General features: G+C 32.9%; 1 protein-coding gene across 1 annotated transcript; it reads right to left on the reverse strand.

Annotated features, from left to right (window-relative positions):
- Window positions 1-7,732: 7,732 nt before the first annotated feature.
- DREB1 (dehydration responsive element binding protein 1) lies at window positions 7,733-9,733 on the reverse strand. The gene is made up of 2 exons (NM_001247760.1): window positions 9,629-9,733; window positions 7,733-9,384 (listed from the first exon to the last, which is right to left on the reverse strand). Exon 2 carries the CDS (start codon window positions 9,380-9,382, stop codon window positions 8,480-8,482), a length of 903 nt encoding a protein of 300 aa, NP_001234689.1. The 5' UTR covers window positions 9,383-9,384; window positions 9,629-9,733; the 3' UTR covers window positions 7,733-8,479.
- Between the last annotated feature and the right edge of the window lie 13,405 nt (window positions 9,734-23,138).

Here is a 23,138-nt window from a genome sequence, read left to right on the forward strand (position 1 = left end):
CTAATGATATAGCAATATAAGTTAATTGTAACACATCCAAGACTGAAAATAGTGAGGGCATATCTGCAGAAGCATGCTAAAAAGGATAGAAATCTTCCTTGAAGACCACATCCCTAATGACACAAAAGATTTTGAAATTGAGGTTATACGTTAGTATAGCCCTTTTTGTGTAGAAGAATACCCCATAAACACACCATGAGTGGCTTTGGGTGAAAACTTGTCCAATTTCCTAACTTGGGTGACATATCCTCTCATATGAGCTAGAGAAGGAGCTGTAACGATTTGAAAAAAATAAATTTAATAATAGGTACTTAAGGTAATTTAATTATTAATTAAAAATCTGAAATTTTAAGGGCATAATGCTCCTTTCACGTATTAATTAAAATAAATCAAATTTGTATTAATCTAATTTAAATCCTATTTGACTAAGTTTTGAATTTAGTCTCCTAATCCTAATAATACTCTATCTATCTCTCTCACGTTCTCCATATCTCTATCTCACGTTGATTTCTGCCAAAAATAATTTCAAGAACTGAAAATACATCAAGAGTTAATCACACTTGAAGAACTCACAAAAAAATTTTAAGTAAAAGAAAAAAGTAATCAAAACGTCAAGGCTAAGAGAGGTGCGTCAAGTGAGATGTACGTTGAAGTAAATTGGGAGTGGTTTGGAGGAGTTTCTAGGCATCAACATCAGCATTTGAACATCGATTAAGGTATGGGTTTCTTCTCTTGGCTCCTTTCCCAAGAGGCCCCTTACGATTCAAACTATTCACCTCGAAACTAAGGTTGTTTCCCGTTGCATGCCCCTGTCACTAGCTCCCTATGATCTTAGGTTGGGTATTCTTGTCGGTAGAATTTAGGGATACTTGTTTGTGGTGACGATCTCGTTTCGAGTATGTGTTCATGATGATGTAATTATATTTTATGGCTTTCGAAAAATATGAATGCATATATGTATGTATTTGTGCAAGATTTTGACCATGACTTTGAGTCTTTCTTTAGCATGTTAAATAGATTATAGATTACTCGCGTTTTATGTGCAATTAGAGGCTCTTAAAATCTTGATGTTCACATGGTTGAAATGCTAGAAATTCTAGTTAAACAAATGACCAAATCATACCTTTAACTTGTCTAATGAGTCCTAATGAACTTCCAAGAAAGAGATGCTCAAATATCCCGTAAAACACTACATAAAAATGTATAACAAAGTTCAAGAATCTGGAAATTCGCTACAGGTGAATTCTGGAAATTTTGGGTGTCGAAAAAATTAGAAAAAAATAGGTGAGGTCTGCAGGGATCGAACCCAGGACTTCACCAACGCATGTTTAAAAAAAAAAAAGGAACGCGTTAAAGGGGATTCGAACTGGGGTTAGGGGCCAGCAAAATTCAAAAAAAATGAAAGGGGAATGGGGGCTGGGGGAATTGAACACGCGACTTGGGGGAGGGGAAGGAGAAAATTAAATAAACGAGTAAATGGGAGGCGTGGGAATCGAGCCCACGACCTCCCAGTCGCGAATGAAAAAAAAAGATGTGAGGCATGGGGATCAAACCCACAACCTCAGCGCCGAACTATGAGGCGAAATAAAAAGAAAATAAAGTGAGGCTGTGGGGATTCGATCCCACAACCTCACTGCCACTCGCCTCTAAAAAAATTAAAGATGGAGGGTCTGTGGGGATTCGAACCCACCACCTCACAGCCTCCTCCTCAGCGAAAAAGTAAAGGAAAAGAAGGGGGTTGTGGAGGGGTTCGAACCCACAACCTCCCTATTGTAGCAAATTTAATTCTAAAAAAATCAAAGGGGTTGTTGGGGCTCGAACCCCCAATCTTTCGGTTAATTAATAGTAAAATTAAAATAGAAAATTTATCCCTTCATGTAAATATTGAGATTTAAATTACAATTCTAGTTGAAATAGAAAATTAACTCTTTCATGTTGAGATTTAATTTAGAATACTAATTAAAAAAAATTAATTCTTTCATGTTGAGATTTAATTTAGAATTCTAATTAAAATAAAAAATTAATTCTTTCATGTAAATATGGAGATTTAATTTAGAATTCTAATTAAAATAGAAAAATAATTCTTTCATGTAAATATGGAGATTTAATTTAGAATTCTAATTAAAATAGAAAATTTATTCTTTCATGTAAATATTGAGATCAAATTTAGAATTCTAATTAAAAATAGAAAAGTAATTCTTTCATGTAAATTGAGATTTAATTTAGAATTCTAATTAAGATAGAAAATTAAATATTTCATGAAAAGGCTGAGATTTAATTTAGAGTTCTAATGTTATGAATATTAGAAATAAAATCATTATAAAATATAAATGATATCCAAGTGATTCAAGAATTGGGTTCTCGTACCCAAACCTCTATATTGATACATAAGTCATACGTGAGTAAAATATTCAAGAATAATGCCATCTACTTAAATCAAAACTCAAGATCTTGGCATATATACAAGATACAGAAGTCTTGTAATACATAATCTTAGGAAAGTAAGAATCACTTAGTGAACTATGAATAAAGCCCCATGGCTTGTATGTATAGAACATAAGTCTAACATACGTTCAAAAATAAGTAAACCCAAGATGTACGTAATGAAATGATGTACCTAGGAGGATTAAATACGAGTGTAAGATACATTAAATGGCCAAGTGCACTGACATATAATGAGATGAATTATGAAATGAAGAAATGAACATTCATGTAATAAGAGGTGAATGACTATGAAGAACAAAGGTGCTAATAATGAAGAATTGGTGACAATCATGATGTGAGGCTAACATATATGATGAGAGAAATCTCAAATGAGCCTAACTAAATGTTACCAATACGTACTCACCAATGAGAGTGTAAGATAATGACGAGACCAGCCTCTATGAACACTCTAATGAAAATATTGAGTTTAAAACACTTAATACTAAATGATGAGATGAGAAATCATCTAATGAGCTATGATGTCCTCATACTAGAATCCAGCTTCCATGATGTATGAGTTGAATGTAATGGAACTTTATACTGAGCACCGATAGGCTAACTATGAGAGGTGATGCCTTCTTTCGTGAAGGGCGGAGGTTCACTTAACTCTCATGAGATGAGACTGTCCGTCTTGCCGGGTATGGGTCTCCATACATCTCTTAGTCTTTGAACCTATATTGTCACTATAGGGATCTGGCGGGGTTAAATTCCCATATACGCTAGCATGTTATTGAGTCACTTGGCCGGTGATTCCACTTCTTTTCGGTGTGGGGGAGACACTGGATTTCATGATGCTCACATGATCTATGTTGGTTAAAGTTAAAGTTCCCAATGAATGAATGAGGCCAACCTCAAATGAATCATATAAAGAAATGAATGATACCGAAGGTGTTAGAATAGGATAATCAAGAGGTTAGCTAGATCAAGATAATGACATTAGGTTATTCCTGATCATTGCACAACAAACCCGATGAAAGTCTTAAACTACATCCTAGGTATAGCTGGTGTTCACATTGGCTTATGAATGAACTAAAATGAGGTACGTATGAATGAATGAAGCAGACTCTATTTTTGCTAAGGAAGACTCCCTAGTTGAGGTTCCATATATTGAGACCTCATTTTGGAAGTCTTAAGGTCAAGTCCATGATAACAAGGTCTCATGGCATATGAACGAATAATATGAAAGAAACTATGTGTTATATGTTATGTGCTATATGAAGATGTTATGCGTTGTGTGTAGTACGATAATTATAATGATGCATGTCACTCTCATGGCATAACTTTCCCAATCTCAAATTGGCAAGTCCACTGACTTGACTTTTAAAAATCATGTTGTTAGGAAAGAGCTATTCTTTCTCATTCATGTCCTTGGTGTGTGCTTGCATATACCCATACTTAGTACAAGTGTGTGTTAATTCCATACAAACTCTACTTTTAGGTGCAGGCACAGGTGGACGACAGTAGAGCTACAGGTTCGTTGTTGCAGCTATCCGGACGTCAGCATTCATCCGGAGTTTGGTAGGTCCTCACGCTTTAGAGGATGCTACTGCGATATATTCTTGCGTAGTTTTAGAGTTGAGCTAGTGGATCATGTTCCACTAAAGTTTCTTTCATGTTTTGGTTTAGACTTTGTATTAGTGCTATTTTGGCCGATATACAATTAATACTTAATGAATTATTTCTTTCAGTTGCTGTTAATGTTAGATAGTTGATGATGAACGATTACGAAATATAAAGAAAATGTTTAGCAAGTATATTTAAAGAATTAAAAATTTCAAATTTTCCGCTAAAATTAACCTATATAAGTAAGATTGGCGTAAGTAGGCTTGTTTGCGACCTCTGAGAGGTCAACGACGCCGGTCTCGTCTGGAGTCTAGATTCCGGTCGTGACAAGAGAGTGCTGATAAAGAACCTGAAAAGGAGATTTTCCCTTAAGAACTATAGAGGGTATCGATTAATTATGTATGTGGTAGTGGTAACACATTTTTCCAGGAACCTCATGTTAACATCCTTCAAATGGGAGCAACGTCTCAATAACTCAATTAAAAAAGAATTTAGTTTGAAATTTTTTTAAACGATTTAAAAGGGGTTAAAAGGGGTAGAATGAGTTCAAAGGGATTAAAGGGAGTCACTACCTAATTTTTAGGGAAACTAGGAAACCAATTAGCAAATTAAGTTAAAAAATAGTCTACGAAATCAATTGATGTAGGTAAGGGGTTCAAGTGATTCCGAAGAGAAGGTGTTAGGCACCCTTCGAAATCCACAATTGTGGGTCTCGACTGAATTCATTCTTTCAAATTGAGGAGATAAAAATAATATACAAATATAATAGCATTCAACACACACAAATAAAAAATAAAATAATAATATAAGATACGGCCTAAGATTTGCCTAACGTCATAATATACATAATAGTGAATATAAAATATATTTGAATTCCATTGGAATAGCTTCTATGAGAAGCAACTCCAGGGTACATGTCAACACACTTAGTAAAAGATTTAGTGATAAATAGTATGAATTAACTCAGATAATAACTTAAAAATAAAAATTCGTCTTAGTAACATGGGAGACCTTGAAAATCGACGGTAATTTCTTCATCAGCCAATTTTAACTCAAACAACAAAAAATAATAAATTATCGATCATTTCGAAAAAGGGTTTAGTATTAAAAAAGTTCGATTGCATTTTCGCAAAATCGTCCTTTAATATACTATACATAAACCCGGAAAAATACCATGAAATGCAATAACAATATACATACAATAAAATGAATAATGAATGAACAACAAATATAATATGCAAATAATCACGATAAATATACAAAATACAAAGTATAACACAATAAAAGAATATTTTTCTCAATTTGAAAAGTGATTCACATTGGTTAGAACCTCTACGTCCCCAGCAGAGTCGTCATTGTTGACATCCTTTGAATGAGAGCAACGTCTCCGTGACTCAATTAAAAAAGAATTTAGTTTGAAAAATTTTGAAACGATTTAAAAAGGGTTTAAAAATGTAAACTGAGTTCAAAGGGATTAAAGGGAGTCGCCACTTAATTTTTAGGGAACTAGGAAATAAATTAACAAATTAACTTAAAAGATAGTCTACGAAACCAATTGATCTAGGTAAGGAGTTCAAGTGATTCCGAAGGGACTGTGTTAGGCACCCTTCAAAATCCACAATTGTGGGTCCCGATTGAATTCATTCTTTTAAATTGAGGAGATAAAAATAATATACAAATATAATAACATGCAACACACACAAATAAAAAAAATAAAATTATAATATAAGACACGGCCTAAGATTTGCCTAACGTCATAATATACATAATAGTGAATATAAAATATATTTGAATTCCATTGGAATAGCTTCTGTGAGAAGCAACTCCAGGGTTTACACATTTAGTAAAAGAGTTAGTGATAAACAAGTATGAATTAACTCAGATAATAACTTAAAAATAAAAATCCGTCTAATTAACATGGAAGACTTTGAAAATCGACGATAATTTCTTCATCGATCAATTTTAACTCAAACAACGAAAAATAATAAATTAAAAAGAAACATACAACAAAAGGTAGTCACATGAAATTAACAAAACAAGATTTGCTAGTATCTTCTTAAATGGTCAATGTAATCATAAATGGTCAATGTAATCAATCAAAATAAATTAATTAAAGAATAACTATATGTGAGTCAAATGAAGCAGCAAAACAAATATAAAGTTATTGAAAAGTGGACAAACTAATAAATATATATATAACATATCACATAGTATCAAAAATGCAAAAATTACAACTAACTTAAACGAATAAAGAGCACATTACTTTCAGAATATGAAATGACAAAATTAATATTATGAAACAATGAAGTCAAACGGAAAATCAACAATAATAATATCATCAAAATTAAACAAAGAAAGTAACATAATCATCGGAAGTAGAATTGAATAAAAGCAATGTAATCAAGAGTGAGACCTACTCCTTAACTTCTCTGCTTATTGGGTTCATATGATTTCCTTGTCGGGTTCTAGATCTGTGTCGTTGCTCCATGGATGGTTCTGAAAAGACTAAATCAATGGAACTTGATGAATCAATTGTCAGATCGATGTTCTTAATTGTCCATCATTCTCAAGTTTATATAACCAAAATACGTATTCATTATTAAGTATCCATCCTATTTGCATATGTAAAACAAACTTTTTATTTATCTTGTTTATTTTGTTTTTACAATATCACTTTGTATACTAAAGAGCTTATATTTATATTTGATTTCGTATTTGTCCTAATGTATTGCCATCCAATTTTGTATTTATATTTGATTTTGTATTCATTTCCAATTCTAAATAACCAAAATACAATTTATTTATGTTATATATGCATTCAACCTAATTGTAGTAAAACAAATTTTGTATTTCATTTTACTTATTTTGTATCTTCAATATCCCTTTTGTATACCATTTAGTTTATTCTTTAGATTTGATATTGTATTCATTTTTAATTTTGAATAATCAAAATACAATTTATTTGCGAATGTATTATACAAGTATCCATACTAATTGCATTAGTAAAATAGATTTTGTATTTTATACAATTCATTTTGTATTTTCAATATTACTTTATATATCAACTAGTTTGTAATCAGATTTAAATTTGAATTCGTCTTAATGGTATACAATCAGGTTTTGAATTGTATGATCTAATTCTTCAATTAAAATAAATATTTATCGTGCTCAATTTGTAAAAATAAATTCACCCGAAATTTCGAATACACAAGATCATCTTTAATGAAATTCATCCGATTACACAAAACCATATTTAAAGAAGTTCATCCAAATACATTTCAGACAAAATTATATCTTAAAAAATTAAATTAAGTAAGAATAAACAATTAAAAAAAATATTTTTACCTTTTTAAAAATATTTTCTTCCATAATTCTCTCCACTATGTTATTAAAAGTTTGTAACTTTCAAAATAAATAAATACAATTACATTATAACAAATTAAAATATTGACATTTTAAATAAATATTAAAAGTGTTGACAACTCACCCTACTAAATGTTAAAATATTGCTATTTTAAAAAAAAAATCCAATATTTTGTTCTTTTCTCCATAAATAAATTCAATCCTATCAACAGGACTAAGCCATATTGATAGTTCAAACTAGAATAGAGAGAGACTGAAAACAGAAAGAGAAATGCTGAAGTAGAGGTGTTAAAGCTTGAGTTAGTTTGATAGAACAACTACATTCCACATCTTAAGATTACCGCAGAATTTATTGAATTACAATGTGGTAAAGAACATGAACTGGAACATTTTGAAACGTCTCAAAACGTCTACTATTACATCCTGAGTACAACTTCTGATAGAGATAAAAAAGCCTAAGTGCAAAACAGAACTACACAAATCTACCAAACCACGATGAGGGCTAACATAAAACACTATAGCACCACTGCTTCCAGTACTTCTCTGATCTACTCGAAACACTTGAACACACAACACAGCATTCGTTGGCGAATCCCCTGGGAATACTTCACAAAGTAACACAAATACACACTGCCAAACTTATTGTTCAAGTTATGAATGAACTGTAAATGCCGTCAATGCATTCTACATTGTTCCAATGAAAGCACAAAAATCAGTACCTCTAATTGTCAAGCAAACTTTACAACAAACTATGAATCCCAGAAACATCTTTATTCGTCATATCAACACACCAAAACGAACAATTATTGACTCACTAGGCCGGTTAGATCTGTACAAGATTAGTCCTCCAGAACACCAAATGCATAATCTTCGATGCAAAAACTTATCGAGAATCAGCTGGCCTGGGAAAAGGGCAACCAATGCTGCCCAACATGAAATAAAAAAAAATTGAACGATACGAAAACATTGTCCAAACTCAACATCTCGAGTTTTCTCTTCCTCGCGTCCTATATCTCAATCAATGACGATACATGTTATCTTGCATTGCATCTTTCAACTGCGAAAACTATCAAACGACAAGTTCAGAATCCAAGTCTATGAATGCAAGGTCATCCGAACTGAAATTAAGATCTTCTTGCCTGCCTGGTTTCAGAAAATCAAAGCCATAGTCAACAGTCATAGGATCTACCACTGCATTCGGCTCCTGACATTGCGAATCTGATACCATATTGTTGTGCTTTCCATCTGAATTGTAGTCCTTGGTGAAAACTGGAGTAGAATCTAACATAGCCAATAGCTCATCTACATCAAACATCTCATCCATATTTAATTTATCTAGACAATCCCATCCAGACTTAAGCGTATCTTCATCAATACTCGTAGGTTCAACAATATCCATCGCGGTCCCTTCGTCTTTCACTGAGCTCAATGGTGTGTCAGCTTCATGAAGAGCACCATCAACCGGACATACCTCGCCGAAACCAGAAGCAACGGTGCAATCAGATGCAGATGCAGATGCAGATGTAGTTGCCCAGGAAACAGAATCACACGCGTAATTTGGCAAATTAAGCCTTGCACAAGGACCATACATAGCTCTTGCAGCATCATCATATGCTAAAGCAGCTTCAATTGCTGTACCAAATGTACCCAACCATAACCTACTACCTCTTTTAGGTTCCCTAATCTCAGCAACCCATTTACCCCATATCCTCTGTCTAACACCTCTGTATTTACACCGCCAATTTTCTGGTCCCCCTTTACCTCTCATACACCCCTTCTTTGAACCTTTAGCAGGAACTTTACGCACTGGCTTCCCTTTCCCTTCATTGTCTAGTTTCTCATTATACTCCTTCCATTTAGCTAGTGTCTCTTCCACATTTTTTGTTCTGTCCCTTCTACTCCTTGATTTCCTCTTTCTACTATAATCCAACGGCACACAAACCATATTAGCAGCTTCATCCATAATAGCCATTTCTGTAAGTAGACAAAACATATCATTTTACTCCCCACAACTATAATTAATTATACAATCATAGAATTACTCATCATTAAGAGCAATATCACAATCCATTTCAAGAAACACAAGACTCTAAAGATAAGAGAAGTACTTAAACATAAGTTCAGATAACATTAAAAAGAAGCAAGAAAAGAAAAGATTGATCTGACCAAACTAAATCACATATAGATGAAATTGAATGAATGAAATTAGGCTACATACCTCTTTTCTTCTCTGTTTTTTTTTTTAATAAATGAATTGATCAAATTGGTGAGTTCTTCAAGGTTTTTTTGTTTTTTTTAGTCTCTTAACAAAAAGCTTGTAGAGGATTATTAGAATCAGAAATCTGTTAGCAACAGAGCTACTCGAGTATTTATAAGCCTTCTCTAGATATTTCTAGTATATCTCCTTTTTCGTGTTGTATTCTCTTCATCTCATTTTATACTATATCCTTTAATTTTCTAAAATAAATGTAACTTGATAGATAAGTTTATAAATTTTCTTTTACAAAATTACTATCTCTCGAAAATAAAATAAGTGATAGACATTTTTAAGTAAATCAAATAAATTAGACAATAGGGAGTCTATTTATTTAAAAATCTCTTAATATGGTAACGTGGCAATTATTTAGTCGAGTCGTGGCTGTTGGGATGCCGCGGAATTCAGCACGTGTCACGTGAACCTTCGCGAACCACTCGTTCTATATTTTTTGTAAAATAGTTCCTATATTTACTTTAATTAATTACTCCCTCTCTATAATTATTTATTTATTTTTTTAGAACAAAATATAATTTCAATTAATTATTTAAATTTTTTTTAAAAAAATCTGAATTTTTAATTCATTTTTTTCATAATTAATATAGATAAAATTATAACTTCATTGTGTTAATAATTACTTTTTTAATGAGCATGTCAATTTAAAAGTAAACAAATAATTCGAGAAACAGTAAAACTAAATAATCAGCTTAATTACCTTTATGCCCCTCGGTTCGCGATTGGTCTAAAATCATTTATGAGGACTCAGGAGGCCTAAAACTGGTTACCAAACTAACGGTGCCAATAGTTTTGCAAGTTGCAAGCACATACATTTGATTTAGTGAATCACATGGATCAATAAGTTGGCACATCTTACAAAGACACCAAATTATCTTCTTCTTTTTTTCATTTTATTCGATATATTTATAGTAAAATCTAATCTAATTAAAAAAAGTGTTCCATATGGGTTTCATATCTAACAATTATACCTTTGAATTTGAACCTATAATAGGTAAGACACCAAATTAATGTACATTACTCAAGTTTTAAAACTAAATAATGTTTCATGCGTTTTGAGTTAATAAATTTAGCATCGTATATCACCAACAAATATTCTCATCGTCAAATAATAGTTGTTCACTATACTATTTTGGATTATAGAAATCTCACGTAAGTATGAAAAAATAAAGGATGTATGGATGAAAATAATATTGAGTTACAAACTACTTATATAAGAAAAAAAATTCTATTTTAGTTATATTAGGAATCGTACTACAGCACAATTATTTACAGGAGTAGTGTCGTATTATAACTTAAATACCTTATCCTAGTTGAAACCTACAATATACAGTAGCTTAGTCGTACATAACTTAGGATTTAGTAGTCTAATCTTAGTATGACTCTAACTCTAACTCGTCAGCCTGCTTCTTTGTTCCTTCGACATGTTCCATTAGTCTTCAAGTTTCCTTCAACACTTCCCCTCAATCTAGTGAGTGAAAGAACTGTAACTCTTACCTTGCTGCAAAAACCTGAGAAAACCTATTTTGTTAAGACTTTGTGTGAATATCAATTAGTTAATCCTTAAACTTTACAAATTGAGTAAGAAGTTGTCCCTTGGGCATTTTCTCACAAACAAAATGATAGTTCATTTCAACATGTTTGGTTCTAGCATGCATAACTGGAGTAACTATCATGTACAAGGCACTTATGTTATCACAATACAACGTAGGAACAAATCGAAGGAACACTCCAAAGTCATGCAAAATATATAAAATTCAAGTCAATTCTGCGACAGTGAAGGCTAGTGCTCTACACTCGACTTCAACACTCGATCGGGCTACTATGGTTTGTTTCTTGGAGGTCTAAGAAATACAATTTGCACTTCGGTAGATGTAGCCCATACTTGATCTCCTAGTGGTGGTACAACCTCCCCAATCATCAGATGAGTAGTCATACAATCTACACGGTTATTGTGAAATAATTTTGAGTCCCAAGTGTAAAGTATCTTTGATATACCTGAGAATCTTTTCTACCCTTTGAAAATTTTTAAAATTGGGCTTTGCATAAACTGGCTTGCTAAATTCACAACATGAATGATATCAGGTCATGCGAGGGTCAAATACTGAAGGCTCTCTACTATCATTTTATAAAGTTAGACATCTATAAAACTTCCCACAGCTTCATGCAGACCATGCTTTTGAACCAAAAGAGTAGCTACAGCCTTGCCAAAGTTATCTCTGTCTTGGCCAGCAGTTCAACAACATACTTGCTTTGATTTAAGTGAATTCCTTCTTCGAAATACTTCACCTCAACTCCGAGAAAGAAGTGTAAAGGGTCAAGATCTTTCATAGCAAACTCTTTCCAAAGTTATAGAAGCAACTCTGAGTCTTGAGATGGATTACTTCTTGTGACAATAATATTATCCACATATAGCAAGCGAAATATTTTGCCTTTACAAGTTTGTAAAAGTGAATAAGGAAGGCTCAATCTTACTACAAATGAAACCAAGGTGTAAGAGATGTATGTTAAACCTATCAAATTGGGCTCTTGGTGCTTGTTTAAGATTATACAATGTCTTTTTAAGTAGACACACATGTTGAAGGTACTAGGGATCAATAAAACCAGGAGGTTGACTCATGTACACCTCCTTTAGTAAGAAGCCATGGAGAAAGACAGTTTTGACATCTAGTTGTCTAACTTCCCACTTTGAACTAACAACAATGGATAGAACCACCTTAATAGTTGTGGCTTTAACCACAAGACTAAATATTTCCTCAAAATATATCCATCCAAGTTGCGAGAATCCTCTTTCCACAAGTTTGGCCTTGTATCTATCTACTGTCCAGTCAACTTTTAATTTTGTCTTGAACACCCATTTTGAGCCAATCAAGTTCATACCAAAAGATTTGGGCACCAAAATCCATGTTTTGTTAGTATGTAGAGCATCAATTTATTTATGTATTGCTACAAGCCGATAAGGTGACTTTAGTGCTTCCTTAATAGTATTTGGTTCTCTTAAAAGTGTTGTGCTGCTGCGAGCAACAAGTGACAAGTGATGTTTCTTCGCCTTGTGCCTGGTGATCATATGATGCCCTTGTGGTGCAAGGAGTATCTTAACTTGTACATCAACCAAAGTAGTTGATGAACTATAGCATTGTTAGATTGATGGTTAACTAGTAATCAACTAAAGTAGTTGTTTGATGATGCTCATTGGTTGGAACAGTAAGTGCAACTTGTTCCTCACTACTACTAGCAAATCCAAAATCTACAATTGGAGGTTTAATAGAGTTGTACGGATCAACACCTTCAACAGGTTCCTTAACATCTGATCATGTACATGAGAGGCTAATAGTACTCTCATCATTAATGATTATATGAGTTGTCGCGGCATTATCCCTATTAATGTTTGTACTAGCAGTTTGTACTTTCCCTGAATCAGAATTATCATGTGCCTGCAGTTTAGAGAGATTTAACAAAAGTAGCAAAATATGGTGAGACATCAATGTTAGTCTGAGATTGCTTTGGAGACACACTAGATAATGTGTTTTCATCAAACAAAACATGTGTGATATGTAAACTCTCATTGTAGAGGTATGATAACATCTATATCCTTTGTGTAAGTTATTGTACCCTATGAACACACAAGGGTAAGTCTTTAGATTAAACTTGTTGCTACCCTTGATATATGAAAAACATCTACACCTAAACACTTTTAGGTTATTGTAATCAGGTTGTTCCCCATACAACTTAACAAATAGAGTCACCATCTTTAGGACTGAGGAAGACAGTCTATTGATGAGGAATACTGCAGTAAGGAAAGCCTCAACCCAAAGAAACAAAGGTGGATTAGCATGAAGTAGTAGAGTTAAGCCACTCTCCACAATACACCTGTGTTTTCTCTCTGCAACTCCATTTTGTTCAAGGTGTTAGGACATGAAATATATCTCACAATCCCAAATCTTCCAAATGCTTAATGAAATTTGTTTAGATAAACTTACCACCTCTATCACACTGAAAAATCTTAATCTCTTTAGAAAATTGTTTTCCCTCTGAAACTTTAGAAAGACCTCAATGAATTCAGATTTCTTTTTCAGTGAATAAATCTATGTATATCTTGTGTGATCATCAATAAATGTCATAATATTTCATATGTTAGAAGATTTGACAAGATTAGGTCCCCAAAAGTCACAATGAATTTTCAATAAAGGTTCTTTCTCAATATTAGTTCTCAAACCTTACTCAATTTTATTTCTCAAATCAAATTGAAGTTTACAACTCTTTCCAACTAACAATCAGAAGAAACAATAGGGATTTTTATTTCAACTACTAATATTGATGCATCTATTACTACTCAAAATTTCTAAAGACTTCAAACTAGGGTGTCCTAATCTAGTGTGCTACATGTTGTCTGACGTGTTTCAATTGTGTGCAACATTTAAAGCATAGAGATTATTATCTTTCAAAGCATAAAGTTTATTTCTGTTAGATCATTTGACCAGCAGTGTCCTCTTGTCCTTTACAACAAAGTTAGTTTCATCAAATTCAAGAATGCAACGATTATCCTTTGCAAGCTTACTAACTGAGAATAATTCTTTTTATTGATCTTAGGAACTTCAAGAACTTCTTTTAACTTTTAGACATGTTCCAGATATAATTTCAACATGTGTTATGGCTAACTTTGATCCATTCTCAACAATTATTTTATCTGGTCCATTGTAGTGTTTAAGATCATGTGTCATATGATTACTTGCTCCCGAGTCCACATACAAGGTGTCATCAATAGTGTTTTGTAGATTAGTAACAGTCAATGCTTGTGGTATCTTATCTCTGACTCAATAAGAGCAACTCACCTATAAAAACTTAAGAGTAGTATGGTCATTCCTACAACAAATTTGACACACATCAGTATTGTTTCTCTCATGGCTTATATTCGAAGGACTGTTCTGAGGACCTGATCCATTTCTGCTGCTATAAGAACATGTTCCTTGTCCAACAGGCTTGAAGCCTCTTACTCTGGAATTGAAGTTATTATTTCCACTTCTTTGAGAATAATTTCCTCTTCCCATGCTTCTTCATTCTTTCTCATTTCAAAACCTTTGAGAGCATTAACAAATTGATTAAGAGTAGTATATGGTGTCTTACCTAGCATGACAGTCTTGAAGGTCTTGTACTTAAAACCTAGACCTATAGTAAAATTAATCACTTTGTTATCTTCATCTACAGGCTTGTGAGTGGCTGCAACGCCATCACATATGCCTTTGAATTCCTTAACGTATTCTTCAATTGTTTTGGTTCCTAGGTTTACACTTTGCAATTTTTGCTTGAGCTGTAACTCTTTGTCTTTTGTTTTTTGAAGAGTAAGCTTGTTCCAAGCATTCCCACATCTCCTTAGCAGTTGAGCAGCCTACGATCAAGTACATGTTTTCTTCTGCCAAGGTACCTGAGATCCAACTCCTTAGTAACACATCATTCTCATCACAATCATTAACAATGTTGTTGTTTTCTACACCCTTTTTGCCTGCTATAGTTTTTTGAGTAGTCTATCCAGTGAAACAGGTATCTTTACGTGATTTTGTAATAAAGTAGGTTAATCTCATCACTTAAATCAACGGAGACATTTGCGTCCTCCATATAAGATATTTTTTTGTCTTAAGTTTAATGGAGTAGGACGAAATAAAATAATGAAGTGAAGAGGTTGAAAGAGTGTTGGTAAAAGGGGTCATTGCAGTTTGATAATGTGGTTGTTTTGTTTTTTATCTAATACGTTAAATAGTCAAAAAACTTTTTTGCTGTGATACCATGTAGAAATTTCACGTAAGTATGGAGAAATCAAGGATGTATTGATAAAAAATAATATTGAATTACAAGCTCTCTATATAGGAAAAGAGTCATATTCTAGTTATATTGTAAATCCTACTATTACACAATTATTTGCATGAGTAGTATTATATTATAACATAAATATCTTGTCCTAGTCGACTCCTACAATATACAGTAGTTTAGTCGTACATAACTTAGGATTTAGTAGTCTAATCCTAGTATGACTCTAACTCTAACTCGTCAGCCCACTTCGATTGAACATGTTCAGTCTTCAAGCTTCCTTCAACATAGATGTCCAATAATACTTTTCCATTCTATTAAATCAATGTATCATTTTACACTTAGTTCCTATTTTCTCCTTATCGTTAATTTTAGTCATTTCCTATTACATTTTTCAAGACATTGTACTTATTACTCCCTCTGTCCACTTTTACTTGTCATGTTGCGCTTTTCGAAAGTCAATTTGACTAATTTTAAAGTTAAATTAGATTAATTAATTTGATATTTTAAACAAATTTAGATATTCAAAAAATTATATGAAAACTACTATAAATTGATATTTTATGGATATCAATATGATGAAAAAATATATCTTAAAACGCTAGTTAAAGTTTTTATAGTTCGAATCTAATAATAGAAACAATGACAATTAAAAATGAACGGAGGGAGCATATTTAAAGGGGTGATATAGTAAATTATGTTTCTATTTTTAGTTTCTGAAGAAGTGTGTAAAGTCAATAGTAGACAAGTATTGTTGAACAGAGGAAGTAGAAGATAAGTACTTCATTTGTCTCTAATTATTTTTCTTTTGAATAGACACACCTATTAAGAAATAATGATTGATACATTGAGTTTATCATTTATCCCTATTAATTATGAAGTTGATGAATTAAAAACTTAAGATTTTAAAAAATTATATCTTTTTCAAATTAATTAATTGAGGGTATAATAGGTAAAAAAAAATTGTCATTTCTTAATTTATCTAAATGAACAAGTAATTAAATACAACTAAAAAGGAAAAGTGAATAATAATGTTTCCCTCTCTCATATTTATTTCCCTAATATCTCTATGTAAGCACCATAAATTTCTCAATATAGATGCACTCAATAACTTTTCAAAAGAAGTAACCGTTGAAAATAAATATATTCCGAGATTATATTGGTACAGTCAATCGTATATTTGGAAATTGACTATTATGTCATTTATGTATACATTATTGGAAGGAATTTGGTTGTATACATGTTAATAAATTGTAGTGCTTGTGTTTCATGATTGATATTGTGTTTGACAAATTTCAACTCATACGTATATAATATATGAATATTAATTTTCATATTTTTAGATACATAACTGTTAAAAATTTATAATGTTTTTTAGTGTATATTAAATATATAATTTGATATGTATACATCTCATATATACAAATGTTGTGTGAGAAATTTTTCTGTGATTGAAATTGTATATATCTATTGTATACGCACGCAGGTTGTCAAATGCGGTTGATATCTTTTCAAAGACATCATCTTTATTGACCATTTATGTTAAAAAAGGTTAAATTATGGTTGGTATTAATTTCTTCGATGTTACCTGTACCAGGTCTATGATGTATTATCTGGGATAATTAATCTTTTATTACTCTTAAGGTCAAAATAAAAAATTTCAAATGTATATTTTGTATGAAATGTAGTCAACAAAATTATATGCGATCCTTTTATGTCTTGGTATGTTTTAGGCAGAATTGATTGAAAATGAATCGCATGTTGAAAGCAGTTAGTTAGTATTAGTTAGTTAAATAACTAATCATTCAAAAGTTGGTTAGAAGGTCTTTTCAGTAATTTTTTCAGATTGTTAGTTAGCTAGTTAGTTACCTCGTTTGTTGTCCTGATAAATTAGTTGGTAGATAATTTTTTTTTCTTTCTCCGCTTCTAATTGCTATATAATCAGTGATGAATCTCACTTGTAAAGTTTTAGATTCAGATCAATATAATTCTCTCCTTTCTTCTTCGTGTTGCAGTTTTCTCTCTAAAAGTTCTTCTATGGTGTAGTGAGCTTGAATGTACACTATTTGTTTATGGTATCAGAGTAGAGTTGTATGTGAAATTAGTTGAGTTTAGATCTCTACTAGTTGATGAAATCAGTAGCTTAAGATTTGCAACAAATGGTGGGAGTAAAAATAAATGAGAATGATCCCTTGTTCATTGGAACTTCGAAAAGTTCGAGTGTTGTGTTGATTCCTATTAAGTTGATTGAACCTGAGAACTATGGAATTTGGAGTAGGTCAATGAGGATTGCGCTGTTAGGAAAGAGAAAGTATTGGTTTGTGACCGGTGCACTCACCATAGCTTTGTACAGAGAAAAACTGCATGAGTAGTGGAAAACATGCAATGCTATTATGTTGTCTTGCTGATGAACACAGATAGTGAGGAGCTTTTTAATGGTATTTTATATGCCACAAACGCTTTATCAGTTTGAAATGATCTCAAGGAAATATTTGACAAGGTAAATCGAGTGAGGATCAATTGCATAGAGAGATCACCACTTTATCACAAGGAACAAACATTGTATCTCATTACTTTTCAAAACTGAAAACACTGTGGAATGAGTATGTGCTTTATTACCAAGTCCATGTGGTGCTTGTGCTCAATCAAAGAAATGTATTGATTACCTGAAGCATATGAGGTTGATTCAATTTCTAAGTGGCCTTAATGAATCGTATGAGAAGGCTCGCAGACAGATACTACTTAATGGAACTACATTATCTTTGAATCAAGCTTATGCAATGATTATAGAGTATGAGATCCAACACTCAAGTTATATGGCTAATGCAGTTGAAAATCCAAGTTCAATGGCAATGAATGTAAACATGAATCAGGGAAACGGAAAGGAGTGCTACAAAGGAAAAAAAGTGTGAGTACAGTCATTTCCTTGGTCACACCAAGGACAATTGTTACAAGTTCATTGGCTATACAAGTGACTGGAAACAAAGGAAGAAACCAGGCTACTTGAAATGGGAATGGAAACATGAGAAATTGTACAGGCATAAGCCAACTCAGTGACTGCGGATGACAAAGTTCAGGAAAAACTGGTGGAGCTGGAAGAGGATATCAGTGTGCAAACAACATCTCTAATAATCACTATGATCAATCTAACACAACATCAACTAGTCAATTGGAAAACACTACTCTAACAAAGGGATACAAACAAATAATGGAGATGCTGAACAAGGATGTGTAAGAGACAAAACATGTCAATATGATAGATATTACTACTTGCTTAATGACAAACTCTCTTAATCAGGATTGGGTAGTTGATTCAGGTGTGACTCATCACATCATAGCAAACAAACAACTACTGACTAAGAGACATGAACTAACCAAGTCACAGAATATTCAAGTTCATCTTCCAATAGGTGACAAGGTTACAGTTAGTCATGTTGGTGAAACATCTATTTTTGAAAGTGAAGTGGCTAGAAATATCTTACATGTGCCAGACTTCAAGTTCAGCTTCCTATCAGTGTCCAAAATCACAAGGGAACTAAATTCTTTTGTACCATTTTACCCTGACTTTTGTGTTTTTAAAGACCTCTGCAATGGCAGGACGAAGGGGATTGGTATAGAAGAAGGAGGATTATACAATTTTAAAGTTGACTTTACACCAAAATAGAAGAAAAAAATAAGGTGTGCTCAATAGATGCAGGAGCTACAATACAACACACAAATCTATGTCATAGAAGGTTTGGACACTCATTTCAACAAATATTGAGACATCTCAACTTAGCTACAAGCAGTAAAAGAGATGAAGCATTTACAAATTGCCCTGTTTGCCCTTTAGCTAAGCAAACTAGACTTACTTTTACTATTAGTATTATAAAGCATCCATGATGTTTGATGTTGCTCATATGGATCTATGGGACCCTATAACACCCATACTCTAGATACAAAGCATCACTTCTTGACAATCGTAGATGACTATAGTAGATTTGTATGAGTTCAATCGTTGCAATTAAAATTTGAAGCCATTGCGGATGTCAAAAATTTCTTTTCCATTATTAAGACTCGGTTTGATTCTCATATCAAGATTGTGAGGTCTGATAGTGGCACAGAGTTCTTCAATTCACAATGTAGAGACTTGTTCAATCATCTAGGAGTTTTGGATCAAAGCAGTTGTCCTCACACACCATAAAAAAATGGTGTGGTTGAAAGGAAACACAAACACATCCTTAAAATTGCTAGATCTATCAGATTTTAAGGTTATTTACCTATCAGATTTTGGAGTTATTGCATCCAGGATGCAGTGTACTTAATAAATATATTACCTTCATTAGCTATTGCTAACAAGAGTCCCTATGAATTACTTTATGGTAAACAACCAAGTTTGTCTCATCTAAGAGTCATAGGTTGCCTTTGATATGCTACAACACTGCCCAAAGGGGATAAGTTCTTAACAAGAGCTACTCATGCTATTATCTTTGGGTACTCAAAATTACAAGGTTATATATTGTTGGACATTAATTCTACCAAGTAGTATGTGAATAAAGATGTGATTTTTCATGAAGAAATTTTTCCATTTGCTAAGGTGATGCCTCAAATTGATTCCTCAGTTGTTGTGCATGGTTCACCTTTAGAAACAATAGGAAGTCTTGGTGTTGGGGATGAGTTTGATAATGAAGATGATGGGGAACCTGAAGTTACCATCACAGATAATGAGGATAATTAGTTAGTAGATGTTGAGGTTCAGAATTTTTTAGTAGATCAGATGCCTGAGCCTAATCCAACACTGGAAGTTTCTCAAAATCTTTCTGCAATACCATCACATGTTGACCCTTACATCAGAAGAACTTCAAGAAGCATCAAAGAGTCAATTAGGATGAAAGATTATGCCATTACTAAGAGACATAGTACCATCAGACATATCATGGCTAATTTTTGAATTATAACAAGTTAAAACCTGATTACAGAAGCTTTTTAAGCAAGCTTTCCGAATATGTGGAACCTAAGTACTTCAGTCAAGCTGCAAAATATGAAAGGTGGATACAAGCTATGCAGCAGGAAATCAAAGCTCTTGAGAAAAATAATATTTGGATAGTTGTTGGCTTACCAGATGGCATGCATGCAGTTGGTTCCAAGTGGATATATAATGTGAAATATAAGGCAAGTGGTGAGATAGAAAGATTTAAAGCAAGGCTTGTGGCAAAAGGATATAGTCAGCAAGTAGGACTAATTTATCATGACATTTTTTCTCCAGTTTCCACGATGGTGACAGTCAGATGTGTCATTCCTTTAACAGTGTCAAAAGGTTGGACATTATACAAGATGGATGTCTATAATGTCTTCCGTAGGGTGATTTAGATGAAGAGGTCTATATGGAGATGCTTGAGGGCTTTGCATGGCCAGGTGAAAATAAAATACGCAGGTTACTCAAGTCTTTATATGGGTTTAAACAGACCTCAAGTCAATGGAACATGAAACTTACAAAAGCATTACAAGTCACAAGCTTCACTTAGAGTGCTCATGATTACTCATTATTCACACTAAAAAGGGGGGGAGATCTTATCATTGTTTTGGTCTATGTAGATGACCTATTGATCACAAAAAGTAACACACAATTGATTACAGAAGTTAAGGAATGACTGCACAGACAATTCAAGTTGAAGGATCTAGGTGAACTTAAGTTCTTCTTAGGCATTGAAGTATTGAGGTCCTCTGAAGGAGTTATTCTGACTCAAAGGAAATATATCTTAGAGCTTATTGTTGATGCAAACCTGACTGGTGCGAAACCTGCATCCACACCATTGGAGTCCAATTTGAGATTGAATTCAGTGGAACACTAGCAACTGGTTACACTAGAGATGATGTGCTGCATGACATTACTTCATATCAAAGATTGGCAGGTAAGCTGTTGTATGATACCATCACTAGACCAGATATAAGCTATGCAATGCAAACCCTTATCCAGTTTATGCAATCCCCTAAGAAGTCACATCTGGAAGCTGCTACTAGCGTGGTTAGGTATTTGAAAGGTACAGTTGGTCAAGGTATTTGACTGCATTCTTAACCTACCAACATACTCACTTGTTGGTGTGATTCTTATTGGGCTGCTTGTCCTAACAAAAGAATATCCATCACATGATATATCATTAAGCTTAGAGAGTCCTTGGTTTCTGGAAATCAAAGAAGCAACAGATTGTCTCAAGAAGCTCAACTGAAGCTTAGTTTAGAAGCATGGCTTCAACAGTCTCAGAAATCACATGGATTCTAGGCTTGTGTAAAGAATTAGGAGTGGTTGTTCCATTGCCTATTACTATTTTCTGTGACAGTAAATCAGCTATACAACTAGCAGGTAACTCAGTGTTTCATGAAAGAACAAATCACATTGAGATAAGTTGTCATTCCATCTAGGACAAGATCAAAGCAGGCGAGGTTGACACTACTTATGTACACACACAACAATAACTTGCAAACCTATTGACAAAAGGGTTGTGTCGGGCTTAACATGTGTACCTTTTAGGAAAACTTGGAGTGCTTAATGTAATGCACTCGTCATCTTGAGGGGGGTATTGAAAATAGTTAGTTAGCATCAGTAATAACTATCATTCAAAAGTTAGTTAGAAGGTATTTTCGATAATTTCTATATTGTTAGTTAGCTAGTTAGTTACCTCATTTACTGTGCTGATGAATTAGTTGGTAGATATTATTCTCTTTCTTTCTCTGCTTCTAACCTTAGATAATCAGTGATGAATCTTACTTGTAAAGGTTCAGATTCAGATCAATACAATTCTCTCCTTTCTTCTTCATGTTAAAGTTTTCTCTCTAAAGGTTCATCAAGGATGTTGTGAGCTTGAATGCTCACTATTTTGTTCACTGTATTATCTGGGGATATAATGTGTGTCATTTTTGTTTTTGTCAATATTGATGGTTGAGATCAATGATGTATGACTTAGTCTCCTCATTTGATTTTGTCTACAGAATGTTTCAATTCCGATGTCCATTAACGAGGACTTCATTGATTGTCAAATCAAAAGGATACATCTCCCTTACTTTTAGATATTATTCTGTTTTTCTCACTCTATTGTTTTTGTAAAAGACAAGTCATAACTTGATAATTTTTTAACTAATTAATATAGTGAAGAGTCACCACCTACTGAATTTAAGGTGCGTTAAAACATCATTCTAGATCAAATTACAAATAAATTTAAGTAATTATTCTATATAATCAAAGATCTTGTAAAGAATCAAGTTATTTCAAAAGAAAAGTGTCAAGCACGTATTGATGTCTACACATATGAGTTCATGCCGATTTTGTTTATTAAGGGGGTGGGGTGGGGGGGATTATGTGGCAATCAAAGGAATATTAATTTATCATGTTAAAATACAGCAAAACATCACTAAGTTAATACTTGGTTAATTAATAATCTCTTTAAGATAATATTCATTGGATACTGACTTGGGTCAATAGAAAAAATCACTCGTTTCGATGATATAATAACATAATATATTTTCAGAAGACCCGATATAAATATGTGGTCCCACTAATATTATAAATTAATAATTCTTTAAAAATACAAATACAATATGTATCAATTAGATACATTACTTTACGTGATATATCAATTGAATACATCACTTTACGCGATGTATCAAGACGTACATGATGTAT

Source organism: Solanum lycopersicum, chromosome 6 (assembly GCF_036512215.1).
Source record: "Solanum lycopersicum chromosome 6, SLM_r2.1".
In the NCBI taxonomy this organism is placed as follows: Eukaryota; Viridiplantae; Streptophyta; class Magnoliopsida; order Solanales; family Solanaceae; genus Solanum; species Solanum lycopersicum.